Raw genomic sequence first — 10,135 nt, forward strand, 5'->3', positions numbered from 1 at the left:
TAGTCAGTCCAACTATGGTATAAACTTATAAACTTGAAACCTTATACTAAATTTTCAAGCTTTTTGACAAAACCAGAACTTTATTATTGACAGATTCAAAAGCAAAGAGTACATTGAAACATATTCTTTAAATTTGAAAAACACCTATAACCTAAAAGAATAACCAAGCTATCAACGTTTATGTTGTACATAATTATTAGTCTGAGTATGTATGTTGATTATTCATTTAAAAAAACATCTAAGATTATGATTTTGTAGAATTTCTAAGTTTTTTTTTATGTAATTAAATTATACTTTTTATACTAAATTTATTTAGTATAAATAATAGTAATTTATTTATTATAGGTCACCTGTGACCTTTATTAAGATCACGCTTTTAGAAGCGTAAGATTCTAAGACTAAACTAAAATAAAAGGGAAGTAATGTGAAAGTAATCCTTTCCTCATATCCAGCAGTTCTAAAAAAAAAATACTCAAATAAAATTATAATTGTATAAATTTTAATGTTGTACAAACACAATAAATATTACATAGTACTGGTATTTGAGAATACATGCTATAGGGCAAATAATTAATTACACAATTATGAAAAAAAAAAATTTAGTGAACATTATGCCACAACAGTAAATTATTTATAACTCAAGCGGAGTAATAATTATTTCAATATACATGGGTAAAACATAGTTTGTATTTTTATTTTTACAAAATAATACTTATTTATATATATATTATAAATATTTTGTATTATCATTAAAGGTAGATATCAAAACAAGAAAAAACAATTACCTAAGTATGTTTATAATTAATTTTTATATACCTACAGTGATTAATGAAGAAAAATGTAAAATATTAATATAATAATAATTATTATATTAAATACATAAAAAAGCATTAACACAAAAATATCCAAATATTTTTATTTCAGTCAATTATATAAAATGTGTAATAAAACAAAGGCTAGAAAAATAATAAGTATAACAATAGTATTTAGGAAACAAAGTACAGTTTACACAAAGGCAAGGTAAAATATTATTTTCCATTACCCATAGAGCCATAGATAATGTAGGAAAACGTCATAGCCAAACTTGTATTAATATGAGTGATATTAATATCATGTTGAATATGAATGTTTTGAATTATTTATTGCTATAATGGTTCAAAATATAATTTTTTTTAGAACTTATACATTTAAAAAAACTGTTAGGTTACTTTTGACAGCAGTTAATAAATAAAATTATTAATATTAAATATTATACTTATTTACCTAAGTAAAGCTAAATATATATATATATTTTTAATTGTATTACAGTTGTAATTCATTAAAAAGTTGTATTACATATCTTAAATAATTATTTTTACTGTTTAAAGTTATAATGGTAATAATTTTAATTCAGTCTATTGTCAAAACAATATTAGAAGGCACATTTTAAAACTGGCATCTATTATCCTAATATCTAATTCATCAATTTAATGATTAATTATTCAAAATTTAAACATAAAATTGATGAAGTTTATTGGTACAAAAATTGGTTAGACTACAGTTAAGTTAAACTTATGCAACAATCAAATAAAATTAAAATACAGATAATTCTGTTATACCAAATAGTACTGAAATACAGTTAATCATATTAATATAAAATACATGTACAGCCTTTAATAATTCACTGGCTAACACAGTTGTATTAAATTTAACCTAAGATAAAATTATTCCATCACGTATTGCCTTAAAATATATTAAATAAAAATAATACATTACATACAAATGTAAAAGCATAAAAATTGTCTTCATTTTTTTCTCTTTTTTTTTTCTGGTTCTGAATAATTTTCTATAACAGTACTTTTATTAGCACATAAAACCGCTAATAGTTTTCTATGGAGTTTTCTTTTAGCTAAATCTAAATCACTCAATTCTGATTCATTTTTGGTTGAATTGGATTCTATCAACTTAATTATGTCTTCAATATTTGCTTGACCATCTGAACACTGATGACGTAAACTTCTTGATATAGCACGCCTTTGGTGATCCAACTGTGGGAATAAATCTTTAGATACTTCTAATGCACTATTTGCAGCATTCATTTCAGCTCGTTGTATACTATGGCCAGTGGCCTGTGACAACCTCACACTTTTAAAATAAACAGCTACTGTATATTTTCGACCATTAGTTGGTCCCATACATTCTATCACTTTATATACCGGTATATCTGGTTCACCACCGTCAACTGATCGTAATGTTAGACAACATTGCTGTAGTTTAGATTTTGGGTCATTCCAATCTTGTTTAAGAATGAAATCATGTAGACGAGGGAAGAAACATACATTACAGAATGCTTGACAGTGTTTAAGTCCTTTGTCAATATATAAAGCTCCAAGAAATGCTTCTAACAAATCAGCTCTATCTTTTGTTTTTAATTCAGCTTTTGGATTTGCATATAGTGCATAACTGACCATACCTAAATCATCACATACTACAGATTGAGTTCGATTGTTTACCAAAGAACTTCGAAGTAGAGATAAATGACCTTCATGATGTTCTGGAAAATATTTATACAAATAATCTGAAGCTATTAATTGCAAAACAGTATCCCCCAAAAACTCAAGTCGTTGATTTGATCCAAGAGTTAAATTTGTGAAACCCACACTTCTATCAGTAAACGCTCTGGCTAATAATCTTATATGGGTAAATTTTATACCTATAGAGTTTTCAAAGTTGGTTAGTTTTTGGAGTAATGGTAGTTTTTTAATCCATTTACGATCGCCTTCAGGTTCCTGTTGTTGCAAGGGATGTTTGGGATAGTTTACCCAAATATCAAGATACTCTGGTGAATCCCTATAAAATGTTTTTCCAAACACACGATCAGCTACATCAATACCACCATCTAAAAACAGAGCACCCATCAAAGCTTCAAAACAATTAGCCATTGCATGTTTAAGCTCAGAATCATGACATAAATCAGAGCCATGAGCATATAGCATATAATCATCAAGCTTCAAAGTCTTTGCTAGAACAGCAAGATGTTGATTTTGAACAATAGCTGCTCGGAATGTGGCTAATCCTCCTTCCTCAATGTCTGGAAACATATTAAATAAATGAATAGAAGACACAAATTCAACGACAGCATCTCCCAAAAATTCTAAACGCTCATTGTGCATTATATTTGATTCCATTTCTGATTTTTTACCAAATCGTGACATTATATTGATTAATGTATTTATACCTCTTTTTCTTGTGTTCATATAATGTATACGCCTATCTCCATATTCAGGTTGTCTTATACCACAATTGGTAAGAGTGTTTCTTGCATGATCGGGATTAGTACCAAAATTCTCTCTATATGAAGGATGAGTTAATGCAAGTTGAAGTAAATATTTGTTCTTAAATTTATACTCTATAGTATCTTCCAAGTATTCCAAAGATTTATGAAATCTAAAATGGCACACAAGTACTGGTAAAAGCATTGCATGTTGAACAATATCACACATGAGTCCAGTTTTAAAAAATCCTTTACTAGAAACTGCAGCAGTCACTCCACGCTTCATTTTATTGTGGGATCTCATTTCTTGTAAAGCTCTTTCTTTAATTTCCAGTTTTCTTTTATCTTCAAATGATGGTTTAGGCATATTTGCTAGGAGATGTCTAAATTTCACATAATCACGCCAGCCTTTTTGATAATCTGGATTACCAGCATAACTAAGTTGAGGTGGTCGAATACCAAAATGTACCAAAACTGGATAACCATTATTTACATTTTTTTCAGAAGCTTCATTTACAGTATCTCTATCAAGCTGATCAACACGTATCGAATATGGTTTAGTACTAGGGTTTGTAACTATCATGCCTTTATATTCATCAACTATATTTTGCCATTCATTCATAGGCATATTTTTTAAAGCAGGTAAAGAGTTCTCTTCAAAAAGTAATTTGTTGCTCTTTAAAAGATACTTAAGGACTTCATTCATGGAAAGTACTTCTTTGCCATTATTAGGCAAATCTCTAACAAAGCGAGGCATGAAATGAAATTGTGGACATCCGTCTTTATTTCCTATACCATGCAAATCTAAATCAACTAATTCTAAAATGTCTTTAAACAAATAATCATAAAATAATTGCAACTCTTTCACTATAAAGTTATCTGGAATCTTATCTTCGATGTATAATATTGCATAGTTAGTGTTGAAACGAATAACTTTACATGTAGGTAAGATTGGAATAGGATAGTGCGATAGTAATGAAAAACCTTCAAAAATATACTTATTTCCTTTATATTCAATAACTGTAGGACTCTTTAGTAAAAAATTTGTTGGTGGAGTAATAGTAATTCTATAATGAAATAATTTATCACCATTATTAGAATTTGGTAAACAAGGTTCAAAGGGACCTTCTCCAACATAAATATTATGCCGTATACCAGATCTTTGCGATTTTACACTACATTTACACATTGGACCGTCATTCATTTCTCCAACTTCATTATACCATAATTCTGAGTGAAGTCTGTCTGGATGTGAACATTTTCTATCTAGCTCTTTAAGTGTAGAATTTTCTTTTTCGTAATATTCATCTTCATCATCATCATCATCAGATGTACTAGAACCATTATTACCTGAACATACATGTTTATGAACATTAACATTGACTTTACGAGGTTTACAAATAACTGGTTTTTTATCATTTATATTAGAAACACGTTTTCCTAAGGTATTTTCAAATTCATCACATATTTTCAGTGCGGTCTTATTTCCAAAAATAACTTTTGAATTGTCTTCTTGTTTTTTATAATATACATCTGTTGGGGCTGATTTACTCGACTTTTTTTTTTCGTAATCAATTATTTGTTGAATAGACATATTAGATAATTTTTTCATTTCAGACATTTCGCTAGACATTTCTTCATTTATTTTTGTACTTTTAACATTTCTTTCTTTACTAATATTACGAGGTTTTGGAGATGAAGAACGATGAGAACGTTTTGAACCACTTGGAGCATGGCTTGATGTTGATGAATGTTTTCTACTAGAACTTTTTTTGCCATTATTTAAAAATTTAGATGTCAAATCAAACCATTCATCTTTTTTATTTGATTCTTTTGCATCATTACAAGCTTGATTATATGAATATTGTTTGTTATTTACTGGTGGTTTATATGTGTCTGTTTGGTTGACAGGTAAGGGCATATTAGGTGTATAGCTTATATTATTTGATGAAGATTGTATGTATTCATTGGGAAATGTTTTTTTTGTTACACCAGGTAATGATTCATTATTAAAATATCCAGTCATTTGAGGATGTTGAGGTGGAGGTATATTACTATATGAATATAATGTAGGAGGTACATAACTACCATTGGTATAATTTGTATTTGAAGAGCTTGTTGATGAAGCATATGGCATATTTGTAGGTATCATATTGTATCCCACATTGAAAGGATTGTTAACATTGTTATAAGCAAAAGAAGCAGTTATAGGTGTGCTATTATAGTAATTGTTTGTACCAACGTCTTTTACTTGCTGAATATTATATCCATTATTATATGAATTTTGACTATAAGTCATCGATTGGTTTTGCTGGTAATTAAATGAAGGCTGATATGAACCCTCCATTGCTGTAAAATGGTTATACAATGATGGTGTATTCCTATGTAAAGTATAGAAATAATTTACTGTAGTTCTTCATAACAATTGAGCCTGAAAAAAAGTTTTATAATAATAAATTAAAATTACTTGTATACCTATGTATTAAAATTAATTTTAATTGACATTGGTCATGGACAATTTTAATTCAATAGTGATCTATTAATGTTTTATTAATTTTAAATATATGATTAGATATTTTTAGTTTTAAAAACACACACAACCATGATCTAAATAGTTTTTCTATATACTATAATACTAAATAATACTAAATAAACTTATAATTTTAAAATGGAAACCAGTGGCATAGCTAGACACTTTTTCTTGGGTAGGCCCGATATTTTGATGTAATAAGGATAATCAATGAATATTTTTATTAAATGAAAAACATGATATAAAACATTCAGTTTTGGAGAAAAGTGAGTAGGCCCGGGCCTACCAGCTTTCTACGCTACTGATGGAAACCTCTATTTACTAAACAGTTCTAGCACAATTTGTTTTAATATTGAACTTTTCATTAATGTAAATACATAGCACATTAATTATACAATTCCATTTATTGAATTAGCTGAATATAATCATGGGCGCTCATTGGGGATGGCAAGATAGAGCACTTGCCCCCCACCCCCCTTGGACAAAAATATATTATGCACTTGTAACTCATTAAATATTACCATAACATTATTATTATCTTTATTATCTTACATTAAAATTTTTTTTTATTTTGACCCCCTTTAATATGTTACCTATTAATGGCGTTAATATAAAATTAAAATTAAACGTATTTCATGGCGCCCATAAATATATTATTTTGTATAACACAATTTTGTTCGAATTTAAAAATTAAATAATTTTCATAATTTATATTTTTGTATAACTTAATACAAAATTGTAATAAATGACTTACAAATAATGTTACCATATTGGAATAACTTAATTGAAAATAGTTTTGAAAGATGCAAGTCAAGTGACCAAGATCGATAATGTAATTAGATAATTTGAAACTGGTAATATGGATAGTAATAACATATTTTGGTAATGGTCTAGTTGATCCCAGCAAAGAATGTAATCTTTCTGCCACTTACATTTCTTGTGTTTTTAATGTAATAAAATGTATATACTGCAGAGTTTTGGGCACTTGTATAATTTTTTATTATTTTTTGCATGGTATATTTAATATTTATTCATATGAATGATGTATAATTTTTTTACAATTTATTTATTCATATTATTTATCTATGTTTTATTTTAATCTCCTGAATTTGTATGTATAATTATAAATGTATAATGTATTATTATTTGTACATTTTTTTATAAGTTATTGAATACTGATTACAACATCGAAAATATGAAAGATGTAAGTGGTGGTAATCAATTAAATCTTCTTGAAGGGGGTTAACTAGACCAATACCCATTATTTTAATATTCATTGTGAGCATTGTCACAGATATTTTAGTGTTGACTGATGTACTCACCAAAATCAGGCAAAAACAAAAGTACCATTTTAATAATTATAAATAACAATTTTATAACACATTAAATTATTACAATAAATAAGAATGAATAAAATTACACAATGGATAATTAAATATGATAAAATATATATTTATAAGTAAATAATAACATATGCTTAGAAATAAGGCTATAGAAGAGAAAAATCTATTTGATTGATAATATAATACGTTCTCTTAGAATACATGATTACACTAATAATTTTTTTTTTGTCAAGTATATTTATAAAATATAAATCATGTTTGCTAATAATTAATTTTAGAGGGTATTTTTAATAGTCAGATACTTGATTTGTTTTAATTTATCACCTATGATTTAATTTTTTTTTTTATTCTTAAATTGAATAAATAAAATTATTGTAAGTTTTTTTTTAATTTTTATAAAATGGAAAATGGAAAAAAATTATAGACATCTAACAAATACTTTTTATTTTTATCTAAAAAAAGAAGAGTATGAATATTTTACTAAATAATGTATTTTTTGTACTACAAAAAGTAACTTTAAACTTAAAAACACAGTTAAAACCATTAAGGCATAATCAGAAAACTATTATTCTTAAAATACTGAATTATTAAATAATTATTAGTCACATATTATACTGATATACTACATCATAAATAAATAATACAAATAAATATTAATTTAATTTAACACAATATAGTAAGTATAAAATGTTTTAGAAATAGTTTCCAACTGTGCAAGTAAGTACAAGGCAAAACATGCATAAATCTTAATAAAATGTTAAAAAGGATCAGATAAAACTCTTTTCTAAATAAAAGAATTATTTTATTTCTGATCCATTTATATTGATTATAAATAAATAAATCATATTAAGAAAATTAAATTAAAAGATGGATAAATCTAGTATTTTATAATTTATTTATGAAATTTATTATTATAATATAATATGTGGTAGTAGCGATAACGCACAAATACCTAATAATTGATTATATAAATAGAGAAAAACAATTACAATGTTAACAATTTATTTTATAGTTTGATTTTTTATAACTAGTTTTAGTGTTAAATAATATAATCACTAAATTATTATAAGTGATTAATATGGTAATGCCTATTATACTAATTAAATCATAGGTGTGCACAGACTTCCGAGTCAGGTATGGCTAAATTCAATCTAAACCCCCTCTTCTCAAGGTAACACAAAAACAATTATAGAAATTTTCAATACAATCTTCAAAGTGGTCCTTTTGTTGGTGACTGGAAATGTATTTAAATCATTTTTCATTATTTCACACTTAAAATTCATCAATATTATTTTAAAATTTTAACCAAATATAATCTAATACAACAATTCAAATATATTATAATAATATAATATTATCATCACATCTTGATGGGTAACTAGTATATCTTTAATCATGTAAATATTTATGGTTTTGGTTTATTTTGTTATCAATTTTCTACGACTATAACACCTTATTATTTTTTTATGTACCAAGTATCCACCCACGTAAAAAATATAGTCAAGTTGGGCTAAAACTCAATCAACCTTACTCGTGCACACGCCTATGAATTAGATGTTGATAAACCCATGAAATGGTACTTCATATTTACTGTCAATGATTCAAATCATTATATAAGATTATATTTTAATGTTAATTTGTAAAAATAATGGACAAAAACTATACATTTAGAATATATATAATGTATTCAAGATGTGAATCACAATCGTAACAAAATCAAATATATTTTTAGTGACAAGTTTTATTAACTTATTGTTAGCTCAGATCTGATTAAATACAAAAAGTACTTGACATTAGAAATAAATATCTTAATAAAATACATAGGTATTTCATACAATTTAAATAGGGTAATATCCAAATCTAAGTTTTACAAATTTCATCGATATTAACATTTTTATTAATGTATAATACATGATATAACATAATACCAAATTTTAACTAATACTAATCATAAGAGTTGGTGAATATACACCGTGCTTCATGAAGACTTACTAATTTAAAACGGTGGAGTATTGGAATATGTATTACCCTATACACCAGTTCAAATTGGTAAATCCTCATGGATAACTCTGTATACGCGAATCATTGTTTGTGAAAATACTTACACTCACCATCTTCCCGTGTTGTTGATGTATATTGTACATTTGTAACGTGGTTAAAGCCATTCCATAGACCGGAGACAATTCTCAATGGCAAAAACTAGGTATTATTGAACAAAATTTATAAAAATCAAAAGAAATGAACCGACATCGCACTCGTTCGACATAACGTTGTAAATCACTTAACACCAAATTCTAGTATCAGTGTTAACTTGTCAATGAGCACATAGAGGTTAGGTGCACTCGAAAGTAGCAATTACATCAAAATAAATAATATAACATGTAATAAATTATTCATAGATTCACACGGAACTTATTTCTGAGACGTCGATAGTCGGATACATTGATATTTGATAATATTTTACGTCTGTGCCCTATGGTAAAGTGGTATACTGGTATCGCGAATTAATACAATATACATAGATAATGTATCTAAAATCGAAAATGTAGCAAATCGTTACGATCCGGCGTGATTTTGTTTCTAACATACGACTGTACAGTGTGTGCGATACGACGGCGCATTATTATTGTACTCGAGTTGTGTTATCAAATTTGACCACCACTTTAATATTTATTTCTAATTAATAATATTTTAATATTTTAATAATCTAATAATTTGATTACATTCTTAAAAAAAAATAAAAACAATTTAAAAATCTAAGCAATAAGATTTTTTTATACTTTAAACAGTCGTTGCAGAGGATTATTATAAATGTTCAGTTTAGAAATAATTAAAGAAACAATTTAATAGGTTCAATAAAATAAAAAATACTTTTCTAAGTAGGTACCTAAAAAATTGTATACATTCATTTTAAATGGTTTACTATTCATTAAGAACCGATTTTTATTCGTTCGCAGTCTTCATAACTTGTTTTAAATATTACAGTAATATGTAAAATATTTGAACGTA

At 26.3% G+C, this 10,135-nt stretch overlaps 1 protein-coding gene across 2 annotated transcripts; it reads right to left on the minus strand.

The window, feature by feature from the left end:
- Positions 1-912: 912 nt before the first annotated feature.
- LOC114124866 (ribonuclease 3) lies at positions 913-9,583 on the minus strand. 2 transcript variants are annotated; one of them, XM_027988309.2, is made up of 2 exons: positions 9,238-9,583; positions 913-5,684 (listed from the first exon to the last, which is right to left on the minus strand). In XM_027988309.2, the coding sequence occupies exon 2, from the start codon at positions 5,598-5,600 to the stop codon at positions 1,785-1,787; it is 3,816 nt and encodes a 1,271-aa protein (XP_027844110.2). In that variant the 5' UTR covers positions 5,601-5,684; positions 9,238-9,583; the 3' UTR covers positions 913-1,784. The 2 variants fall into 2 exon arrangements, with proteins under 2 accessions (XP_027844110.2, XP_027844109.2); XM_027988308.2 differs by having other exon boundaries at positions 9,232-9,583.
- Between the last annotated feature and the right edge of the window lie 552 nt (positions 9,584-10,135).

The sequence above is a fragment of the Aphis gossypii genome, chromosome X (assembly GCF_020184175.1).
Source record: "Aphis gossypii isolate Hap1 chromosome X, ASM2018417v2, whole genome shotgun sequence".
Taxonomy (NCBI): domain Eukaryota; kingdom Metazoa; phylum Arthropoda; class Insecta; order Hemiptera; family Aphididae; genus Aphis; species Aphis gossypii.